At 39.6% G+C, this 25,372-nt stretch overlaps 1 protein-coding gene across 2 annotated transcripts in view; it reads right to left on the bottom strand.

Annotated features, from left to right (window-relative positions):
* Positions 1–21,063, bottom strand: part of LOC113554586 (ecdysone-inducible protein E75) — a 36,145-nt gene extending 15,082 nt beyond the window's left edge. Inside the window, exon 1 of one of the 2 annotated variants that reach the window (XM_026958494.1) lies at positions 20,062–21,063. In XM_026958494.1, coding sequence (XP_026814295.1) covers positions 20,062–20,584 — 523 coding nt within the window. In that variant the 5' untranslated portion in view covers positions 20,585–21,063. Of the gene's footprint in view, positions 1–3,938; positions 4,628–20,061 lie in introns of those variants that run through there. The other variant, XM_026958495.1, reaches the window with a different exon arrangement.
* Positions 21,064–25,372: the final 4,309 nt, after the last annotated feature.

The following is a 25,372-nucleotide window of genomic DNA, read 5'->3' as shown; positions in this document are numbered from 1 at the left end:
GCGGTTGACGTCATGTATACACTACACGCGCACTGCCTATATACACAAACACACATTTTTGTGTATATATTTATTTTTGTGTATACATACACCGCGCCCGCCCGCCCGCTCACCCGATTGCTTAAAGTTCACCCACCCTATACAACCCTTTGGGTATTTCATTCTCGGATTTCCTTTCAAGAGGGATTCGCAGTTTCGCACCCCTACGCATGAACCGCGCACAAAAATACATCCGCCGTAGGCCTGGCGTGGAGGTGCGGACACGCCCGCAAACTTTGCCCGATCGAAAACAACAGTAAAACAAAACGAGTGTTTACGCGTATTATACAGTATTTATACAACGCGCGCGGGTTATGCGCAACGAAACGGGTATTATCATTACATTTTTTTATTATACCGACCGTCTTATAGAATAGTAAAGTAAGTTACATCACTCTGTACAGTGGCAATCTGCAAACACACGCACACAAGTAGTACAGCTATATAATCTAAAACGAAATTGGCAAACTGTGTACATAAACTAAATATTATTATTGCTTTAAAGCAATTTTTTTAAGCTCATGTTCGATTATAATATTGGCTTGTGTGTGTGTTATCTGCTACGAGTAGATTATAATATGCATATACATACAAACACAAATTACACGCAGTGTTGACCCGAAAACCTAAATTTCGTGGTTTGCTTTTATTATAATATAATTTATTACTATTATTGAAATAAATTTGCAAAAAAAAAAAATTGTGATGGAAAAAATATTATAACGACCATTGCCATTAGCCAGGGGCGGGGCATGAGTAAAATAAAAATATCACATGAACGGTAGGTACAGTAAATTTGCAATACACACTTTTGCAAAAAAAAAAATGAAATAAAAACTTATAATAAAACACCAATTTAATAACACAAAAATATTTAATAAAAATCAAATCATATCGAGGTCAGTGTACTTTTCTCAAAGTTCACAAAAATATCGGGTCACACACACGCACAAGACATGTGAGGGGATGGCGGTGGTTACCATACAACGATATAGCCTGTTGTATGCGTTTATACAATTTATGTATACATAGTTATGTGTGTGTTATGTATACAGCGTGTGCGTATGTATAAAAGTATACAACACAATATATATACACATAATGCGAATCACCGTCGGCGGTAGCGGCGCCCGGTGGCGTTAAACCGAAACAGAATGCACGTGACACGAAAAAGGGTTGATGAACTTTATGTGTGGCACGACGGCCGGGGAACAGGTCGGCGGCTGCGTTACCACGGTTACCACGGTAGATACGATTATAGGAGGTAAGCGAAGACGTGCGAATTTTTTAAGAAGCCCCTCATCGTCAATCGTCATTACGGGTGTACACTGTAGACATGCTATATAATGAATAACCACTTCCATTAACTATATATATTATATAATACGTTATACTATTTTATAACTATTTCTATAAAAACCTATCAACGATTCACATATTATTATTATTAATAGCCCTGGATGCACCTAGTCAAGTTTAGTGCAGTCGTTACATAATGTCACCTACCACCTACATAATATTTTTACATATACATATAATATAATAATCTAACGATTTTCCCAACACCTACTCAACAATATTATAACAGGGTAAGAGTCACGGTGTGAAAAATATTTTTTTATAGTAATAAATTAATAATTACTAACTGATAAGCAATATTAAATTTCTAGCATGGGCCATAATAATGTTGCGTATACAGAGCAGTGTGATAAAGGAAAAAAAATTAAATACGAACGGTCTCTCACCTTGCCAAATCCGGGTCACCGGTATTATATATTATATTTATTTATAATTTATATACATCGTTATATAAAGTATGCGCGCGCGCTCGCCCGTCATCGTTCTCGTGGAGATTTTTCCGCCGATATTCGGGTCAAGTCGGGCGGGGATCGGGGCGAACGGGACAGGGCATTGCTCTCGGTCACAAGGGCGCGCGTTATTCGGGTATCCCATGGCAACGGACATCGTTGAGAAGAATGGCGGACAGCCCAAAATATACACACACACACACGCACACACATATGATACACGTATTGAAAATAAAAACATATCAAGGCCGTCGCTGCCGCCGCCGCACCGAAGGTTTATATTTAAAATTGGACACGAATCCCATCATAATGTATATAATTTATACGCGCGATTAACTATAATGAGTGAGGTATATGAAAACTATAACTAAATTAGAAAATAAGATATTATATCTTTAACGAATATAATAAAAATTGACATAACATTCGGGATCATTCTCTATTATTATTAAATATTAAAACTAGGTCTACACACAAACATATATATATATATATATATATATATATCATTTATCTTTATACGCCGAAGTTCCTTAAATACCTATACAATATATATACATATATAATAATTATGAGCTATTAGTGTGCATTTTTATTTAGCCGAACATAACGGTTTAGCCGAGTTTTCACTTTGGTCGATGACCTCTTGCGCATTGCATACACGAAAGTGAAACTGGTTCGGAATAACCGTACATAAAAAAAATGATAATAATAAAAAATAATATAATACTTTCACCGGTATCGTGGAGAACTCTCACTTTTTTAACGCGTTCCTGCACCGGATCTCACATAGGACTTCCTCTCACCCCACCCATCCATCCTACTCCAAACACGTCTAAACCGCAACACGCGCGTCCCGTAACGAATCGTTCAGTCGTCTCGTTTCCCTTTTACACCCGAAAAATATCAGTTTTCCTGGCTATCCTTCTCCGTCGATTCATATTTGGCCTTATCGACGGCTGTGGCTTTTGACAATGGGAACTTGCACATAATACTATATGTAGCAGTTATAAAATACACAAGTGTGTGCCGACGACAGGGTTACGCAATGCAGTTACGATTACGCGAAGGTGACAATGAAACAAATATGTATTATATGTATTATTATTTTATTATAATTCATAAAGAATATTATATACGATAATACGATAATGGCGTGTGCACGCAGCAGAAGAGCGAGTGAGAACAACGGCACACAATCATTGCCAGGAGATATTATGTACATACAAATATATATAATATGCAATATGTCTGCGTATTTTGTTCATTGTACACACACACACACACACACACGTTCATATAAGCACATTTCGTATTGAAAAACACCTTGACGGCTTATAATATACCAGAGCGCCATGAGCCGAGAACGTGCCGCGGCGGCGGCGATGCCAATGAACTCGTGTCCTAGAACGGCGTGCCTGTGTGTGTTTGTGTGTGTGCGCGAACGCGGACCAAGCGCGCGGCCCGTGAGCGTAATCGCGAAACCTACACGGACCGCGGTAAGTTCACGACGGCCGACGGACGGGCATAGGGTTCGGACGCACGGCACCGGGCCGTTCGCAACTAACATCTTGCCCCAGTTTCGGCCGAGTTGAATAACCTAATGGGGTCCCTGTTGTGTTTGCTGACCTCCTTCGGGCGGGCGAGCGAATGATCTCGTGCACGCATGCGCAATAGCGGCGCGCGTATAACGCGTATTAAAACGCGCTCGCGCACGCAGATAATAATATAATATGTATATATATATAGAGAGAGAGAGACGTAACAACGCTCTCCCGAAAACCCACGGCCAAATGCCGCCGCGGTGCGGGAGTCGGTTCACGGGGGAGAGAGAGAGCAACGACCTGACCCAGATCGCGGGACTCGCGGTCACCCCCTGTCACCCCCGCCCCGAGTGGACGACCCTCGGCGATATGCTTTAGTATTATTATTATAAGTCATTGTTACACAAGACTGAAGCGCACCCCGAACCGGACGACCGCCCACGAGACACCCCGTTTGTCCTGAATTTTTTTTCCTGATCATATATATATATACACGACAGAAAGCATAAATTAATGTTTAATAATATGTTATGTGCTTATAATATACCTGCTAACACTCTGCCCAATAGCAAGTGTTCGCCCGTCGTCTGCGGCGACCGATGCTGTTCGATGACGACGTCCGCGGTGGGTTTGAAATTTATAACAGTCATGGTCTTAGCCTTTGTCTGATTAAAATACGTTCCCGAAATCGGCGAAGTCTCCGGTAACCCGAACCGTGGTTCAGACAATAACGATGTCCATATTATAAACGCACTGATTTTTTTTTCGCGCGTTAGACAAGACGGCGCACAGCTACAACTGCAGCGAAGAGAGACGGACACGCGGGCGTAAAGATCGAAAAGAGCTTACGTCGCGCGTTATTACAACACTGCGGCGTCGACGACGGTACGCAGCTCAAAACACTATTGCACTGGCGTGCGCGCGTCGTAATCGTTGCGACGGCGAAATTTAAATGCAACAAATGCGGAATCGCACTCCGCCGTTATACTACGTATTATATCTACAGTTGTAGATAGGTAGCCGGAAAACGGGTTAGAATAACGAAAGTGTATATTAACAATTGTTGTGATAAATTAAAAAAAAAATTCGAACGCACTGAAAGAAAACAGAGTCGAAATACGATAAGACTGTACTATAAACAACTATGCGTATATTATATTATGTATAGAATATCGTCTACCGTTGCAAATATAATCAAGTATAATACACGTATCGCGGTCCTGTAGAAAGAACCTATTTGTGTAGCTGTCGAGATGACACTGAAAGTGAAAACCGTACCGGTACACGAGGAGCCAGTCCGTCCGTCGTCATGTGATCGTCTCTCTCTTTTGTTCACTCTTTCCCTCTCTCTCTCTCCCCGACCGATCACTGTTCGCTCTCTCTACTCGCGCGGGAGACGTTACTGTACCTATTGAGGTGGCGGTGGTAGTCGCGGCGGCGACGGTCAAGTGTAATATTGTAGACGCGCAGAGCTCGAAACGAGAAATTTCTCTTATACCTACACACGGCTCTTCGGAATAAAATGCAAAATAATAAAGCCACCGCTCCGCTTTCCCGCGAGAGTTCAATGACGTGGTGCACTTTCACTCTCTCGAGGACCACGTCTTAACGGTTTATAACGGTCACCGTTTATTACTATTATTATTTTTATATTTATTATTATTAGTGTTTTATCCGTTTTTTCGTATTCCGATTCGTTAACAGTCGTTTTACTTTCACCGACTTCCATCGCTCGCGCGCGCCCCCGAGACCCCCATCCCGTCAATGTAACGGGTCAACAATTCGAAAACACACGAGTCCGTTAACCCTATCCTCTCTCTTTCATTATTATAATTTTTTCTTTTAGAAAAACGAAACGTGACCGATATCAAGATCATCATCATCATAACGGTCATACATTATATACATTTATTATAATAAATCCGTTACAAGTACTTTCGAGATATGAATTTGCAAAACAACCGTCAACGGGTTTACCGTCAATTTGTTTAAGGTAAATATGTATAGAATAATACCCAGTTATTATTGCAAAGAGTACGAAAATAATGGTACGCATAATATAATTAAATAGCACAATAATACCATAAATAACACAAATAATTTTTTTTATACAAGTTGCAGGGTCGACGGATTATCGACAAATTATGCTCATTTTCTATACATATAATATGATATTGATAACAAAATCAATTTATGAAATAAACAATTTGCAAAATGCGGTCAAATTGTTACATGCATTATAGCTCCACTTCATTTTTAATGATTAAGCAATTTATGATTAAAATATAATATAATTGTATATTGTACTCGAGTAATATACAATTTGTCCTAGACAAATAATTAGAGTATTAGGTACTGTGTTTTAAGATTTATGATGATGGGTTTTGCTGATATGAACGTGATTATGACATTGTTTTGTCGAAATGCTTTTGTAAACAATATGCAAAAAAAAAAGTACTTGGCATACTAAAATTGATTTCGACGGTAAAGTAATTTGGTGTCATTGACTCTTTAAATGTATACTACAATTTTGTTACAGATAAGCCTATTTTTCAAGTGTCTCATTTAAAAAATGGCACAACAACAAAAGTCAATCCACTATTGTGTCAATGCTAAATCGCGAATTAACTGATAAACGTTTATATACTAATATATACATATTGTGCAACCGCACAATACATTTTTCTAAGAAGTTAACCGAATACACGTTTTGTTCAGCCATAACTATAAAATTATATTCTATGAGTAATTGAGTTTGATACATTTTTTAATCGATGTATAAAAAATGGTTTGTACATTGAACAGTATATTATATACTTCAGTGTATATATATTGTACATATATATATATAAATATATATATACACATTAATATAGATGTATTAGGTTCCCTTGAACTCTTTGAACGACCGCTATTAGCCACCTGTCGTATACTAATTTCAATTACCAAATAGTCCTATAAGTATAAATTACAGTGTTTCAAAAATATTATATTCCAAGGACACAATTATAACGATACACTATATTACCTATATTTGTATATATTGTGAAGTATGAACAAACATGCATTTAGGAAGGCATACATTATAAATTATAATACATATTATATTTGTAAAAATAAATAATAATTCAGTCACAGATGTTTTATACACTTAGACAAATATTATATTGAAAAGGGTGAAGAGGCATTAAGTCGGGAAATTTTGTAGTTATACATATCATGCATCAATACTATTTAATACCCGTCATTTTGTTTATCCTTTAATCTACAAACTATGTAGAAGTAATAAACATAGTATACAGTATGTCCCAAAAGTCAAGTATTATCCCACTAGTATCTCTAATCACTCTAATGTGAGACCGTGGCACATTAATATATTTAAATGCTGTTATTTCAACAATAATCTAATTTCGATTTTATGGTATACATTTTCTTTTTACATATTATTTGGCAAGGAAATATTGCTTAAATCGTTTTCATTAACATTTTTATCAAAATAATAATTCTAAAATTATACAATTTCGAAATTAGAAAAATTGCCTATTTTAAACGGAGCAGAAATATTATATTCATTCAGATTCAATTTCAAGGCCTTGGCATATCGGCATAGAAAAATCTTAAATAATAAATTAAATGGGACACATTTTAGAAGCACAGTTAAAGGTAATGGATAATGACTAATGAGTTACGTTCCTTGCACTTAACACCGACATTTGGATTTATTGACTTGTTACGGGAGATAATTAAATTGATACGAGACACGGACGCACTTTTGGGACATACTATAAAGAACCGAATGCACATAATTACATTTCACGACAATGTATGTGTTTAATATGTTTATAATAGTTTACGACGAGATCATGTAATACAAAAATATATTATACATGAGTGTAATTATTGTTGATAATCGTTTACAGGTGTATGGCCTCTAAGTAGGATGTATGAAAAATAAACAGTTGCCAAATATAATTTGAACCATTACAAGCGGATGTTGACTTTCGATACGCAAGTTTATATAACTATACACATAATACGCACATATATACATTATACACCCAGGCATTGTTATAACAATTTTTTTCTTTCCATGACATATGTGCTCGCCCGCCGTCGTCCAAGGTAACATGGTTGGTTTTATTGTTATTATATACGTAAATATACGCTTATGCTATGCATATATGTATAATATATACATACATTTATCCAATTGATAAGACCATACAGTGTGCCAAAATGGGTCAAACGCAGTATTACCGGGACGTTGGTCCATAGTGCGGTGCGTTATGCATTAACATTTGTCAAGCCAGTAAAGATATAAAATAACAAAATCAGTAAACGTCTCAAACGACAACTAAACCTACTACTATTACCGAGGGTGAAGGGGAGGAACGGAGAGTTCTGAGAAACGGTAAAACGAATTTGCGCACTTCGACAATGGGAATATAGGCGATCGAGAGCAATGTCCTGTAGATACTCTTGTACAGAGAGAGAGAGAAAGAGAGACGCAGAGAGAAAAAGCGGTCACTGCCTCCGACGAAAGCGAAATTTCCATTTCGCCGGACTATCGCGCGCGCCGTCGACCGGAATGACGTGGATGAGATTTCTCCGTTACTTTCGTTTCGAAAACGAAGGTGAAAAAAAATAATTGTACCTAACCGTACGACTGCGGCGGCGACGGCTATCTAACGGTACTTCGGTCGTAGACACTCATATATACGCCGTACATAGAGATGTATTTAAGTATACGCGGAACGCGGCGGGGGTATATAATAATAATGGAGATCACCGTACGAGAAAACTGGTTAAGTGGTTTTTTCGTCTAGGAAAACGACGACAAAACAACAACAACAACAACAACAACAACAACAACCGTATAGTCTTTCGAGGAAACAAGTCGAGTCCAAGCGAGAGAAATGTAATGCGTATACGGAGCGGTGAGAATAATGAGATAAAAAACAACTAGACACATCATTTATAATATACATAGCTACGCATCTGACTGATTCGACCGTAATAATAATATAACGGTAAACAAGACAACAACAACGACGACAACGATAGTGATATGATAAATAATCCACTCGAGAACGACGACAAATCGACCGCTTTCTTGGCGTTTAATTTTTTTCCGAGACGGATGCGTTTAGGTCAGTGTATATATGGGTAGATGAAACGCAGTGGTGTCACCGCAGGAGATGAAAATGCAGATAATCTCTTTTCTTATGCGAATAATAAATTATAATTTAGTTTTATTTTCTACCAAGGTTTTATTATAATTTTAAACGCACAATTTCCATACGTATAAGCGAACCCATACTTACACGCCTGCAGTGTATATATATATATATATGTGTATACCGTGTACATTAGATACATATTATAATATGCGTAATTTTTGGTAGTCATTGAATTTCGCCCCACTAAAATCGCGGTTCAATGTATCGTGTACGGCGCTGTTTACTCACACCGACGTCATATTAGCGCATTACGTACACACACGAGTAGTGTGTGTCATCGTAAGCATTAACATAATGTATGCGTATATGTATATATATACCTGAGTACACAACAATACATGTTCGGCGTTTTCGCAAAAAAAAAAAAAAAATTTTAAACAAACCGTGGCACGTTACATATCCAGACGATAATTTTTACATTTATAAAATGTATATTAATTTGTGCATAATATATCATACGCATACAAGCAGTGTTGCGTTTTTTTGAATAGACGTTCGACGGGATATTTTAAGCGCGCAAAACACACACATTCCTACATAACCAACGCAACAACAACACGCACACACAGGCGCACACGTGTATTGAAAAAAAAACCGTCAAGGTTTTACTTATATTGAAAGCATTCAAAGGTCATATATTCGTGAAATTATACATCTGTCTCTTTTAAATATAGACACACGGCGTTTTGCGCCGAGCACTGCAATAGACGTGAACTGAATTCGAAACTTTTATGATGTACGCTAATATGTTTTATCGTTTTGCACATTGCGATAAATAATGGACCACAACACGTATTTCAACAAAGTTGTATAAGAGCTATAAGAAATAAAAAGCCAGTCTCAACTGTGTAAATAAGTGTGGTATCCATATTATTGACCTATTTACCTACATAAAAGTTTATGCATCTATCAGAGTAAAATGTTTTGACCTACTACACGAGAACCAAACGACAAACAATACTATATTGTACTATAGCAAATCGATATCACGTCAACTACTGATTAAGTCTCGACATAATGAATTTAAATTTTATATTATACTTATACATTTCGCTGACCACTATACCCAAATATGATTTAGAATCCGTTGACGGTGTGTAATATCCAGCTTTATTAGGCGTTTTTAAAGTGTATTATTTATAGAAAATAGTCGTCGAAATATATTATTACAAGTTATTTTGGTTTACGATATTTTTTTCAGAACGAGTGTTGTGCCAGAATAAATTATCGACTGCGTGACGTATAACAATAATAACTTGACAGTTGATTAGTACGCTATTATATTATTATATTACTCGAACGCATACGTGCACAATAATATTTTCAAATTGGTTTCAAACATAATGATCGCCGACGGCCGCGATGGCCGACTATTAAAGAGCATGTACTTAACAATGATTACTATTAAGGTACACAATATATTACATATTTTATTATGTGGACGGGGACGTCAAACAAAGTCGTTCGATTTCCCTTTTCTGATGACGGTCCTTTCGATTTTCTTAAAAAAACATATACCGCCCATAACTCCTGACCGACAACAACATAATATATCCATTTGCCGATGACCTTCTGGACCGAGACGTCGGCGACCGACAAAGGCCCGACACCGGCCGACTGACACACGCGTATACAATGGGAGTATTATATATATATATTATATTTATATGTATATGCGTACGACGACGTGGCGGTCGACGACGAGAAGATAATCGTTTTGTTTTCAATCAACCCCTTCGTGTTGCGCACAGTCGGTATACAATGTATACGTGCCGCCGCCGACTTGACCTTGTTGTGTAGAGGGCACACGCGTTGCGTTACGTGTTATATTAGGTTATTACCCGTGCGTACACACAAGTACGCGCGCGCCGTTTGTACCTTTATTATAATGTACCTACGCGCGTACACGATGTTATATAATATTATCGTAAAGATGAGGATAACGCCGACGCGCGAGAGGGTGAAACGAAGACCGGTTGTCCTTCACGCGTGATAGTTTCGGGTCAATCACATCTGACCCCGTACGGTCTGTGAGAGAGACCCTTAAAAAAAAAAAAAAAAAAAACAATAAAAATATTTGTACACACGCACTCGAGTTCTGTAATAAACCCACTGACGCCGCCGCCGCAGTCACTGTCTGTACAATACATTATTATGATATATACTCGTCCGTATTACGACGTCCCATTATTACGCTTGTTATAATTTCATGTGTCCGCGTGTGTGTGTAACGACGACGAGGTATTTTATATTTTTTAACGTTTTTTACGGCGTCTCGGCCGCCCCTCGGCCGGGTCAAAGACTCGCGCCGCCTCGGTGTATTGACCTATATATATATATAAAATGCATACCGCTGCCGGACACAAAGGCGTTTAATGCCGCCGCGTGTGATTTTGTATGTGTGTGTTGAATGCGATTATGCAGACCGTATAACATAATACAACACACTGCGGCGTTCGTGCGTATTATACGCGTTGCGATACCTGCGCGGCGTCAACATAAATGGCGGGCACGGGCGATATCCCGCGTGGCGATCGCCAATGTAATAATAATAATAACAATATTAATTACAATATTATTGTTACGCGCGTTCAATGGCCGGGTTGTCGACCTCGCCGGCGCTGTGCGTTGCAAAAACCATCGTAAGTGGGACGAAAAAGCACATACGCACACGCGCGCAAGAAATAAAAAAACGGCTACGAATTAAGACGTGAGCAACCGAATCGCGCGGCGTTGTATTGTTTCGTTCGAAACGGGAAAAAAAAAAATCAAAAAAAAACATCCGACGGACGACGACGACGACGATGATAAATAACAATAATAATAATAATATCGTTATTGTTATTGTTACCGTGTCGCGTCCGGCAGAGGAGCTTGGCGAGCGCCCGGACCGGTGCCGTGTAGGCAACGCAATTCGCACGGGTGCACGCGTGGCCTGTATCGTGCTTGCGCCGGCGAATTGGTGCCGTTTTCGCGCCAAACGGTCGGGGAAAATCGTCCGTCTGAAAACACGTTTTTCGATTTAAAAACGTCCGACAAAAACGATTGCGGCGCGCGATCGCCGACGGTGGTGGCCTCCGACGTCGACGCCGCCGGTACCACTACTCTCTGTTCGGCGTTTAGTCTCGGGCCGGTGTAGTCACTAATCGCCGGCTAGAGCGCGCCACCGCACACGCGCACGGATTCCCGTTCACGAGCTATGGTCAGGAAAACGACACGGTAACAATTGTAACATTCGTCGTTTCGTTCGTTTGCAAATCATAATATCGTTACGCGTGATACTGCGAAAATCGGATTCGCGCGGCGAAAAACCATATCCGATCGGCGATCGTTCCGCGATGTTCTGTGTGCGCCATGAACTATTTTATTTTTTACCCCGTCCGCGGTCCGGGGAAGCGTTTCGGAAACAACGCCGGACGGGAAATCGGAAGACGACGGCGCGCTCACGTCCGATGCGTGTCACGACGATACCACTCGGCAACACGACACCGCTCGTCCGTTACCGCGGCGCCGGACTTTTATTGCGACCGTCGGGGCGGCGCGCACGTTCCCCGCGGGGCCGCTCGGGGCGACTACCCCAAGCACGACTGCGGTCGCGCCCTTGAGAAACGAGTTCAAGGGCCACCCCTAATGTATATGCGCACAACGCCGAACCGTCTGTCTCGGGGCGATGATATTATTTATGATATCGTGTCCGCGCCATGCGGGCACAGCGTTCGTATACACATAACGCGTATTCGAATCGTATCGATTTCATGTGTACCCTGTTGTCTTGCAAGGAATACGTTTAAGACTCATTCCGAGGGGAAATACGTTAATATGTCGACGGTATTGCGTGACTGATAAAAACGTCGTCGCTGCGAAGCGCGTAGAGGATCATAGCCGGTGGTTCTCGGGGGTTTCGGAGACGCCAAAACTATCGAGTAAACTTCGGTAACCGAGAGAATATATTTTTGTTTTCAGTTCTACAGTTTTGAAATCAAAACCGAAAAAAATTATTGGTAAAACAACGAACAGACATTAAAAATGTGTATTTCTCAGTTACGCATTTTGTTCGTACGGTGTATATTTATAAAATACTTAAATAATGGACGTAAACTATAATAATCTATATGTGAAAATAGTAAACTGTAATTCGTATTTTTGTGCCGATAACTGCGGACGAGGGTGTGGGAACTAAGCCACACGGTTTTTGAATCAATATCATATAGGAGACTTGAATTCCTTCGAAAAATTTCGGTTTCTCGCGCCCATACTCTGTGAATGATACAACAACAACAACAACAACAACAACAACGACAAAAATAACTTCGTCTTTGGCGCTGCGGACTTGCACCATAACAATATAATATTATAGAGCATTACGTGGTGAAAAACGCCCACTGCTGCTGCAGCTACGACTCCTACTGTTGCCACCACCGCCGCCGGACGTAGACGACTATAATATAATAATACGGACGGCGTGGTGGCAGCGGCGGTGACGAGCGGTCAACAACCGCGCGCGCGAAACGTGACCGCATAAATTTTTTTTATGCGTACCGCCGCCGCGACGAGTGGGCGAGCAGGAAACTATCGCGGGGGAGGTGGCGAGAGGAGTTACCGTCGCGGGAAATCCGAGTCCGGACGTCTGAAAACTGTGCGTTTGACGAGCGTTTATACAATTTTATTTTTACGGCCGGTTTCTCGTGCACAGCGACAACACTGTGTGGAAGCCGTTGGAAAACGATATAATATTATATATACGCGCGCGCGCGCGTGTGTGTATATGCTTTCCCCACGTCGTGTATACAACGTACTCGAGGGCGTAGGCCTATACGACGAAATACGACGAAAACAACATTATATATAAACAACAATAATAATAACGCTGCATCGGAATGACTGCAAAGGTCTGCGTGCGCGTACACACGTAACGCGGGGGAGTGTGTCGGACTTGTGTGTGCGTATAATATACGCGGCAGGCTGGGGCGTTGCTATGGACACGAGACGGTTGTTTACTGCGCGGCGACGACGGGGGACCTATGCCGGTGCAGACGAAAACCGCCGCGCGGTCGCCCGCCGTATAAGCTTTATACTTAGCCGGTTGCATCGCTTCCGACGACGACGGCCCGGCGTGGCGCGCGCTTTTAATATACGCACGCACGCACCCACGCCGCTCGCACACCCCTTTTCTCGTCTCGCTATTTCTCTGTCCCTATTTTTATTTTATCCCTCATATCGCTCTCTCTCTCTCTCTCCCGCACTCTGTCACCGTCTCTCTCTCTCAGGACTCTTGTCCTCCCTAAACGCGCGCACTGAACTTATTTTTAAGGGTTCCCAGACGCGCGTCGTTATACTTATATAGGTATATAAATATATAAACCGAAACACCCATAGCACGAGGACGCACCCTAAGCGTAAACTACGCGTCGTACTATAAGGAGCAATCGATACGTCGCCGGTGCGAAGACTGCATTTACGACGACGCCGACATGGCGGGACAGGATTACTAAATAATACTACGAAACCATTTTATTATATACCGCTGCTACGACTATACTACCACTGCTACTACTACTACTACTGCTGCTGCTACACTATTATACCACAAGTGATTGTTTGTAGACAAAAATTATTCAAGTCTGATGAGCACGTGTTTCGAACGAACATCATTATAATACAATATATATATATATATATATATATATAATACTTAACATAATGCATGTTATATACGCTGCGCGACGCGAATTATTAATCCCGAAATCGCAACGAGCCCTTATGACAATAATAATAATATGGCGTATGCTTAATACAGATATAATACGAGACGGATACATATCGATTATAATTGCCGTGCCGCAGCGGGACCACAGCAGTCGTGTGATTCGTCCAAGGATGTATACACGAACAGTAAACACGAATTATTATGTAAACCGGGGTGTGTCATCTCGGCGTGTCTACGACCGTGTCTCGGATACGGGGTGTACCTACTCGAGCGTTGACTCGCACGCCGCAGCAGCGCCGAACCGTGTCAGCCGAGAACACCGAAAACATAGGTATATAAAACGTATAACACGTATACATAATGAAATACTACACAAAGACCGTTTATCTATGTATAATAATATTATATTCGTTTACCAAGGTTGCGTAGGTTTTTTTCAAAATATAATTCTCATAATCGAATAATATATAATACTCCGCACGGCGAGTAAATAATATCAAGTGCCCCTTCTCCAGATCTATTCCACATTAGATTGCCAATGATGGCGTTCAATTGATTTGGCCGTGAATATTACGTTGCGGTTTCAAAGTCACTTATTGATGCCGACGTGTACGCGATACAATATATACGAGGCTAGACTCTCGCAAGGCGTTCGCCGTTCTATCGACCGAATAATAAATAATATAAACCTACATGGCTATATATTAATGTACGTATATATATATATATATATATATATTACGCATATACTGCGAAGAACGGTGCGGATTATCGATTTATTTCCACCCTCGGTAAAAGACCTAAAATCCAAACTCTTTACGCTCTAAGAATGTGATAGACATACAAACTCACACGAATACGTATACAATACGTCTGTACTTGGCAAAATATATAGGTTGCAGGAGGCAAAATGCAAATAATTCGGACGGATACGCGACGTTAAACATGCACGAGGCTTGTTTTTGGAGACATGTGCGAAATATTCTGACGAGTACAAAGATATAATATAGACCACGGTGTGGAAGATAAAAGAAAATATAATGTAGGCGCGCGCGAGTGTGTGTGTGTGTTTGTGAGTATTATTGTTGTTGCCGACGTATTGCACAACAGCTGCCGGATGGAGAAATAAATAACAATTGGGACGTTCCCGACACCACCGTCACCGTCTACAACCCTATCGCGGATTTTTACCCTTTCTCGCCATTATCGTCTGCGGTGCAAAAGAAAAATTCCATATAACATGTGTTCTACGCGACCTTCCTTTTTCAGGTATAGAGAATAATATAATATAATTATTATTGTTGATTGTTCGTTCTAGTCTTTCATATAATAATAAAAAAAAAAAAATCGTACTACCAATATTGCGTTCACCTTCCGCAGCCGCCGCTGCAGACGTCGTCATCATCGCCGTCATCGTCATCGGAGAGGTCGACCTTTTGTCGGGGCAACAATACCGGCGTGAGATGACCGTGAAACTATATACGATACTTACCTGTTTAGGTGCTCGCCCGGGAAAGAGGTTAATAATAATAATAATAAAAAAAAAAAAAACCAAAGCCATATATTATATTTATATGTGTAACAGCCTTGGACCCGAAATCTCCCCAGACGTTTCCCTTTCTTGGACCCTTAACGAAGGTCACTGACCATTTTTTTTCTCTCGAAAAATTTCAATGTCGACCCCCGTGGTTTTATGACCGCGGAAAGTGTTTTCGTTTTCTATATGCCCACCATTATTATACTCAAACATTTTATTATTATTATTATTATTATTATTATTATATACACGCAATAATACGTCTGTCGTCACAGTGATGTATGTAGGTACCGGCTGCGACGCAACGACCGTGTGCGTACAAATATGAAATAATATTGTAAAGAAGAGTCGCTTCCCGAATAAGAGACAGAGGGAAAAAAGTGAAACCTCGCGGAGACGCCCTTCGGACAAAAACGCACCCGCGGGGTGTTTATAAACGGGCGCGCGCGCGCACATACACACACACACACGAACGCAACCCCATTTTTGGAACTCGAAAGGGTTGCGGGTGTACATACTTACGTATATAACAAATGCAATGTATAATATATATAATATATATACATACACACGAGTACAAATACTATATCGTTTCGCACCTGATGTTTTTTTGCACGCGTTCCCCCTCTACCAGCAGATGGAAAATCGGGTGTATAACGCAACGAGTGAATATATAATGTAACATATTACTATTATTATTATACATAATATTATATTATTCACTATAACATAATATACACCATTGTGCCTGCAGTAGCAGCGTCGGCACACCTGAACGAAACATTATATTATATAGAGTATGTAGAGAATGAAAGAGAGAAAAAACATCCCTCGCCATTTGGACTGCGGGGGCGGGTGACGTAACCACCCGGCCGCCCGCATTAATATGTGTACCGTGTGACTACCGTCGTGGCCAAGTTCGGCGGCGCACGCAACGCGCAAACATTGACCTTATATTATATTATTATTATACCGCAGCCGTCGCCGCCTGCACTGCTGCAGCCGGCGGCGGATGGTTCACTGTCCTTCGTAGATCATTGGACTTCCCTCTCCACGTGCTTATATACCTACTGTAATAATATTTTTACCCTTGCCTATCACACACACACACACACACACACACACACACAAACATACACACTTATAATATAATATATACATTATACAACCTAACCAACTCCGATCCACGCGAATGATGACGTACCTGACGTAACATTGCACGATAAACATAGTGTTTTTATGTATTTAGTACGACGCAAAAAACATTCCTGTTGCGCCGGGGTTAAGTGTATCCAGAACGAACGTATTGTTTGTGTTTTTATTTATTATTTTTTTTTTTTTTTTTTGTGGCAACGACCAACTCGTTTTAACGCCGGAAACTATTGGCTGAGACCGATTGCGATTCGTCAGGGTTTTACTATATATTTACATCTATTATCTATATAATATAATATGCAATGTTGTTATGTACCAACGTATTATTGATCTGTTCGAGTCTGACTATAATAATTAAAAATGATTTCCAGTACGTTTTCTATATTTATTCAAGCACCCGGGAAAAATAAAAATAAAATCGATCATCGTCTTTTCCTGTTCCGCAAATGGCACGATACCGCGCCGCCGAAATTCCACCATACACATATTGGTATATAGATAGTGCGCGTATGTTTTATCTCGTGTCAATATTAAGGTCGAACAAATTAAATCACATTATCTCCGAGAAACAACGTAGCTCACTATGTAATGCAGTACACCGAGTATACACAACATTAAATAATAATATGAACTGTAAGACTAAAGATTATGGATAAGTACACATGTTACATATTTTCTGATAGTAACAATATTTGAAATTTAAACCAGATTAAATAATAATCAGACAAGTTATTATTGTAAACACGTATGACTATCGTTTTTTCCAGATGTTGTAAATTCGACGATTAAATTAAAATTTTTAGAAATAAAGTTTTAATAATAATAATTATATAATAGATGACACACTTCAATATGCTGTATTAAACATACATTATAGGCTAAAATTAATATTGGCTATTTCAAATGACTGCAGCAAGCAATATCAATAAATATATTTAAACGAAATTGATACGGCTTCTCGTACACGAGGAAAACGGCCCCAGGCCAAACGCGCGATTATATATATATAGGTATATATTATTATTATGATATACAAAATGAATATCGAAGAAGCTACTGAAGTGAAAGTGGTACTGGCACATTATGTGGGCGCACGCGGCTCTTTTAGAATTTAGGATCCTTTCATTTTTATTTTTGAAAATGTATTTTAATTTTTTTTTATTATAATACGAGGTCACCCATTTACTTTCTCGACAAATAATTCTCATAGTACATCAAATTCTAACTACTTAGACGTCCTATACTATAAATTAATTAAATTCATAACTTTATAACTCAAAAATTTGTAGATTATAATATATTATAGTAAATTATAATTTCCACAGACGCTGCCATCACCATCACACTATTGTGTATGGTTGTAAGTTGTAAAACTTTATTTAACAAGAAAAATATTGATAATTATATATTAAACATTAGATAATTCGTAATTCGTATTCATGAGTAGGAAATACGTATCATTGAATATGGATTTTTCAATACTAAATTAATAATATATATATAGGTATTGTATAATAACCCCGAACAGTAGTTATCAATGCTGGACCATATAGATGCAATGTTTTAGTTATACCGTAAACGTCAATTAAATATTTTAGGGGTCTTCCAGTCCCAGATAAATTTTAATCCTCAGTCATATAATTAGGTACGTTGTAAGGTCAGAGATGTTACTAGCAATGAAATGAAATAATCAAATTCGTGAGAAGTGAATATTTATGAATATTAAACGAAATTAAAAAATGCGATTTCCAAAACAAAAAATTAAGAGACAGTGTGATGGAGAAAAAAATTACCGTCATAACAATAACAAACGGAAAGTTAATAATAATCACAGTAAACCGAGGAGTGGCAATATTCTCACGACGTTGCGAATAATTACGCCGTCACCGCCGCCGCGCGATGTGCGGTGGTTCCCCGCACAAACCACGGTTAAGGTCGCGACGAACGTGTGCAATTTTTGCCGGTCTAGACGCGATCGCGACACTTTTCATCAGCGGATTTCAAAACACACGCCGTCGTTGTTATTATAATTACAAAAACATAACATTATTTTATCTGTTACGCGCGTGGACCCCGTCGTTATTAAAAAGCAAATATGAATACGATATAGATTTTTGGGAATATCGAACACGTTTTTTCGGTGAGACGGAAATGAGTGACACGGATACGAGTGATATAATAGTACTATTAAGTAGGCACGTGTATTTGTCCGGGTTCTAATAAATTAATACTACATCAGTAATCATAAAAATATCGATATTAATAGGTATATATAGTGCCAATCTACAATCGCGCGCGACCTCGATGACGCTATTTACCGATAAAATATAGAGAAAAAAATGTAAACTACATGAACAGTAGTTGTCGAAGTTCAAGTTTAAATTAACGTATGGCCCTGACGGAATAAAACGTAATCGCACTTGAAACAACGTTGGTAATGACTAATGACTAATGAGCAATAACGTAACAATTATCGTAAAGCGGACCAGAATAAAATGGTTTACTAAAACGTTTTCGATTTACGACGTATCTACGCGATTAAAACGCGCTAGAGACGAAAAATTCATAATAGTTATTGAATTATATGACTGAAATCGAGAAAAAACACTCGCTGGAGAAAAAAAGCACGCGCGTCCGGACCAGAGAAGGTACGATCATAATAACACGGTTTGACGATATCTTGGGAGTTTTTTCGGCGCGCGTGAAAACGAAAGCAAAACCTTCACCTGTCCACCGAAAACCATCGTTTCCCTTTCGGATCTTTCACCGGCACAGCGCCACTTTCACTCTAAATACCTATCCACGACAGGACGACGACCGCGGTATAACCATAACATGAAATAATTTCGAACCGCACGTGCCTATACATGGGGGGTGGGCGAGTATTGCACCGAAATGCATTTCACACTTCATGCACGTTACATGCTCGGATGAAGATCAACATGCGCGTATCGCGTAAGATCGCTGTACCAATTTTTAATTTACGGGTAATAATAATAAGCGTGATAACAATATAAACGACGGTATTTACCTAAGTCCGGTATGGAGCTGGTCGGTTCCTCGGAGAGCATCGGAGGGCTTCGGCTGTACTCCGTCTTGATCGTCAGGGTGGCTGCCGACGGGACCGGCTTGCACCGGGGACCCGGGGCGGCAGGTGGGCGCATCGTGGCTGCTGAAGACGACGGCGGAGCCGGTGGCAGAGAACACCGTTGCTGCTGTTGCTGCTGCTGCTGCTGCTGCTGCTGCTGCTGCTGTTGCTGTTGTTGCTGCTGCTGCTGCTGCTGCTGCTGATGCTGTTGTTGCAGTTGCAGCTGAAGATGATGATGCTGCGCGGGCGGAGACGGTACTCCGCCGCTACCGGTCGAAGACGACACGACGCCCGGTGATTGCGGTACGCGAAAGTCACCACCGTGTTGCTGCTGTTGCGACGGTTGCTGTTGCTGTTGCTGCTGTTGTTGCTGTTGTTGCTGTTGCTGCTGCTGCTGTTGGTGTCTTTCGGCGCTGTACACGTGCATCAGTACGCCCGAGCTGGTGACCACTTGAGACAGTTGCATTTCGGCGGCACCCACGGCGGGGAGGGCCAAGACGAGCGGGAGAAAAAAAAGAGACCGCAAAAAATTCGAACGAACAAAAACGGAACGCAAATCGAAAAACCCAAACTCGCACGACGATGTGATATAATATTTATATTATTATCAGAGTACGGAAAGATTATTGTCACTGTAATCGTATGATTGTATCATCGCGAATCGCACTGCACGACGCACTGGTGGACGGTGTTCGACGGACGACGGCATACGTGTACGTACTCGCTGCGGTGGACGTCGGAGGAGAACAGACGAACGGACGGACGATGATAAGATGATGACGATGGGCGAAATATACCCGAAAACGGCGATATATATAAAAAAAAAAAAAAAAAAATCGAAAATCGAAAACGAAAAACGAAAACAACACACTTCGCGCGCGCACACTGCACCGTGTGTACTCTCGTACAGTCGTCGTAAGTAGATTTGTCGTCGGAACGCACGCGGCGTGCTGCTACCGCTGGCGGACCGGGAATGAAAGTGAGCGCATGTTGCGGCGGTGGTGTCTCCCCGGTGTGCGCGGCGGCGGCGCGCTCTCGCTACGCGGCGTGCGTGCGTGTGTGCGTGCGCGTGCGCGTCGGTGTGCGTGCGTGCGAGCCGTTCGCGCGCGCGCGCGTTTGTGTGCGCCTGTGTGTGTGTGTGTGAGGCCGCATCGTGTTGGTTAGTAGGCCCCGAAGACGGTTGCCATTCTAAGTGTGCGTGTGTGTTTGTGTGCGCGCGCGCGCGCCCGCGCTGTACTAGACCCCGACCCGCGCTAGACCACGACCCGCCGGCCACGGCCGCCACCGCCGCCGCTGCCTCACCGGGCCGGCTGTGTGCTCCGCGCACCGGCCGCCGCCGCCGCCGCCCGTGGCCTTGTCCTTGAAAAGGCTTCTGAACCCTGACCGACGGCTGAGCGGGTCGTGCGGGGGCGCGAGGGGAACGGCGCTGCTCCGGCCGCCGCCGGTGCGCGCTTGCGCTCTACGCGCCGACACACACTTTTTCCCCTCGTCACCAACGCCACCGCGTCCGCTTACCACGGCGCTCGCGAGCGTTTACCCACACGGCCGTCCGATCCCCTCCCCTAGAATATAATACGGCACGATAAAGCACGATCATAATAATAAAAATATACTCCACACACACACACACACATAGGTACACTCGTGCGGGCGCGCTCGTGAACTTGGCAATCGGTTTACATCCTCCACCGACACCTCCAACGCAACCCACTCCGACATCACTTCCACCGCCCCCACCGCCGCGACGAACTACTCTAAAGTAATTTAATCGCCCTCCCCCCCCCCGCACGCGGCTAATTAAGGTTCTCATGCCTATACATTATTATTTTCCCATACACGTCATGTTGTTTTCCGGTACAACGCGATAATATTGTCCGGGAAATCCGAAAAACTATAATATTATAATTACCTTAGAATGGACATTTAGGACACTTCGGTGGGTGACGACGACCGACCGATTCGCATTTCCTTTTGGACGTGTTGTGTTGCAGCCGCGGCGGTTAGGATTTCCTTTCGATTTTTTCCCAACGTCTCCCATCGAGGGGCGTGATATTTTACAGTTAGGTTTAATATTACTATAGGTCTATCATTATCTATCGAGACGATTTGCAGCATCATCGTTGTATAAACACATAATGTTATGAACGACCAACGAAAGTGTTGACACGTCATAAAAAAAAGCGAAACATTGGAATTTAGAATACAATTTTGTACTGATCACAAGTGACAGTCGCGTTCCGAAACAAAACAGTTTTTGAATACAGACACCTTCCTATGTGTAATATCGATATAAATAGGTTAATTTGGGTAAATATTCATCCCTGTTTGGCCGTTTAGAATTTTCACCAATAAGTCTTGTTATACTTGTAATATAATATTAATGGGACTTTTAAAAATCTATTATTATATTGGTCTAAAATATTGATACACTATAAGCCTATAATATCACTTAGACATATAGACATATAGTATGTAATTGTATGTATTTTATATTACGGTAATTACTAATTTTAATTCACCGCTTTTATTAATATCCTATTAAAATAGTGGAATTCTTGGAAACCGGAGACATCAATACACTCTTACTTCTATATAGTGCTGCGTGCTGCTTTTGAAGGACTCGGGTGTACATAATAATTCAAAAAAGTTATTTAAATACATTTTATATAAACAATTAAACGAATAGACAATATTATTTAGTGTACCTAATCGACCCATCACACGCGATTTTTGTCGTGTAAATAAATATAATACTGGATGTCTAGAAACATAATACTGTATAATCAACTTCGCAGCACCGTGATAGATTTTAGTTTTTACTTTTATCCCGAAGAAATTGAGTAAAATATTTAAAAACAAACAGTATAATATACGATCTCTGAACGCTGTTTCATTTTTTTCGAGGACGCACGTCGGGTGGCAAAGTATCAAACGCAATCAGTCGACTATAATATCCACAAGTTGCTTTTAAGTTGGACAGTTTCATATACGCCACCTTTACGACCGTTGCTCAGAATTATTGTATTATAGACCTTATTAAAATCACGGGGTAATCTTAATTTGACTTATAATATAGGTACTCTATATTATAAGTATATTATTATAATGATTTATATTATAAATATAATATTATGAAGTATTTTTATTGATTTTATTACAAATTTACAAAACCAGTGATTTTATTACTGTAATTGTACATTATCACTTAGTTTAATTTATTGTATAATGTATTTTAATAATATAAAGAGGGTATAAAATATAGGTTTGTAAAATTCAAGTCAACCTTGATAAAAAAAATCATGCCTAATTTACCTATACAGGTTATTATACATAATCGCCCACTTGCTATATCAAGATGTTTTAAAATGTCAGCGTCAGCGGAACTGTTCTGATTGATCAATATAGGTACTATCTCCACTATTATTATTTATTATATAATATTTTATATTAGTGGTTTTTATTTATTAATTTCCTATCATAGATTATGATGTGATAGCTAAATACTTAACTTAAATCTCCATGGATAATACGCTTCCTTCTCGATTTTAATGATATAAGGGTTTGATTTAACTTCAATTAGTTCAATTACTTGAACGTTTAGCTATGATAATAAATAGCAGTAGTAGAGTACTATCAGACAGTTGTTTGAGACAAATATAACAATCAACATTACGCTATAAATATTTAAATCCATTATTGTTTAATGTTATTGACTATTGTACCTAGATTTTCGTATACCTGTTATCAACAGCTTTCGATATTACAAATGCGTTGGGTGTGAATTCATCTACCCGAGGTGAAAGATAAAAAAACGGAAATTTCATCTACTCATAGATTATATTGTAAAAACTAAAAACATACTCATAGATATTACATAGGGTCTGTCTAATACTGTCTACAGTTCTTACTACGATGTCGCGATAAACGAATACGTTTATTTAGTATACAAAGAATGCTGTATATGGTCCGCTGACGGTTAAAAATGTATACGAAGTAGTCGTAATAATATATTAATTAAATCGATGACAAAAAAATAATAATTTTTAACAGTTGACCAAATTAGTTATGAAAAAATGTGTACATCGTGCATATAATATTAATATTATGATATTTCATGACGATTTGAATTGTTTGAACAGAAACGCAATTGCAATGTATTGTGTCCGGAAAATCAAATCTCATGTCGTCATGATATGAGTTTAGTAAGTTCTTCGTGAGACGTGGGATACTGTATTCGTCTGATTAAACGTGTTTACGCATTACTGACCGAATTCCCTCGTGACACGAGTAGGCGTTTTATATGATAGTCATATAGAACCCGGGTACATATTATACTATTATATGATTTATATGTATTATAAATATATAATAATAATATTATGTACCATGTATAGTCAATGGCCTTGAGTGGTTGGCATTTTGAAAAGTAAAAAGAAAATGTATTTATAGCTTGTCGAAATTTAAAACCGAAGGTTGATGAGTCCTGGAAGACAATAAATGTTTGTACCACTTTCACTCGAGCACTCTTCAACGACTCCGGTTGTAATCACATTCACGAGAGTGTTTCGATCATTTTTCCTTCAATGAACTCACTCCCTCTCTCTATATTCGTCTCATACATACACACCATCACACTCTCATATACTATCTCTCTCGCACACTCTTTCCGTTATATTTACAGCGCACAACAGCAGCGTGTATGTAGCTTGAATGTTTACTATAAAATATAAATATTGTTGTTATTAATATTATGTTTATGACGATTTTTATTATTAGTTATTAGTTTATTACTTATTGCATTTGGTTGTTTAATATTTCAATCACACCATACTAATTTAAACATTAAAAGATAAAAAGACAAATAATACATCATACACATAATATAATGCTTGATTATATTCATAATATATAAAACGTATATATAAATATATATTTCAAAAATGTATAAATGAAGGTATTCGTAGTCATTAATTTAACTAAACAAAATATTGTATTATTACCAATTACCATTATCATTTAAGTATTATATTATAAATTATTATAATATATTTCGTTTTAATCATATTAGATACCTATATGAAAAATCATTTAATGGTATAGTAATTATGTAATTCATTATTCTATATTAGTTATTAACAAAAAGTTTAATACAAATAGTTATAGTTCAAGAAATTTAGTTATATTATGCCATAAGAATATGGTACATTATAGTGATATTTTACTAATTACTAAAATATAATATTTAAATAAGTAA

This window comes from Rhopalosiphum maidis, chromosome 2, assembly GCF_003676215.2.
Source record: "Rhopalosiphum maidis isolate BTI-1 chromosome 2, ASM367621v3, whole genome shotgun sequence".
NCBI classification, from domain to species: Eukaryota; Metazoa; Arthropoda; class Insecta; order Hemiptera; family Aphididae; genus Rhopalosiphum; species Rhopalosiphum maidis.
This window is presented reverse-complemented; position numbering and strand designations above follow the sequence as displayed.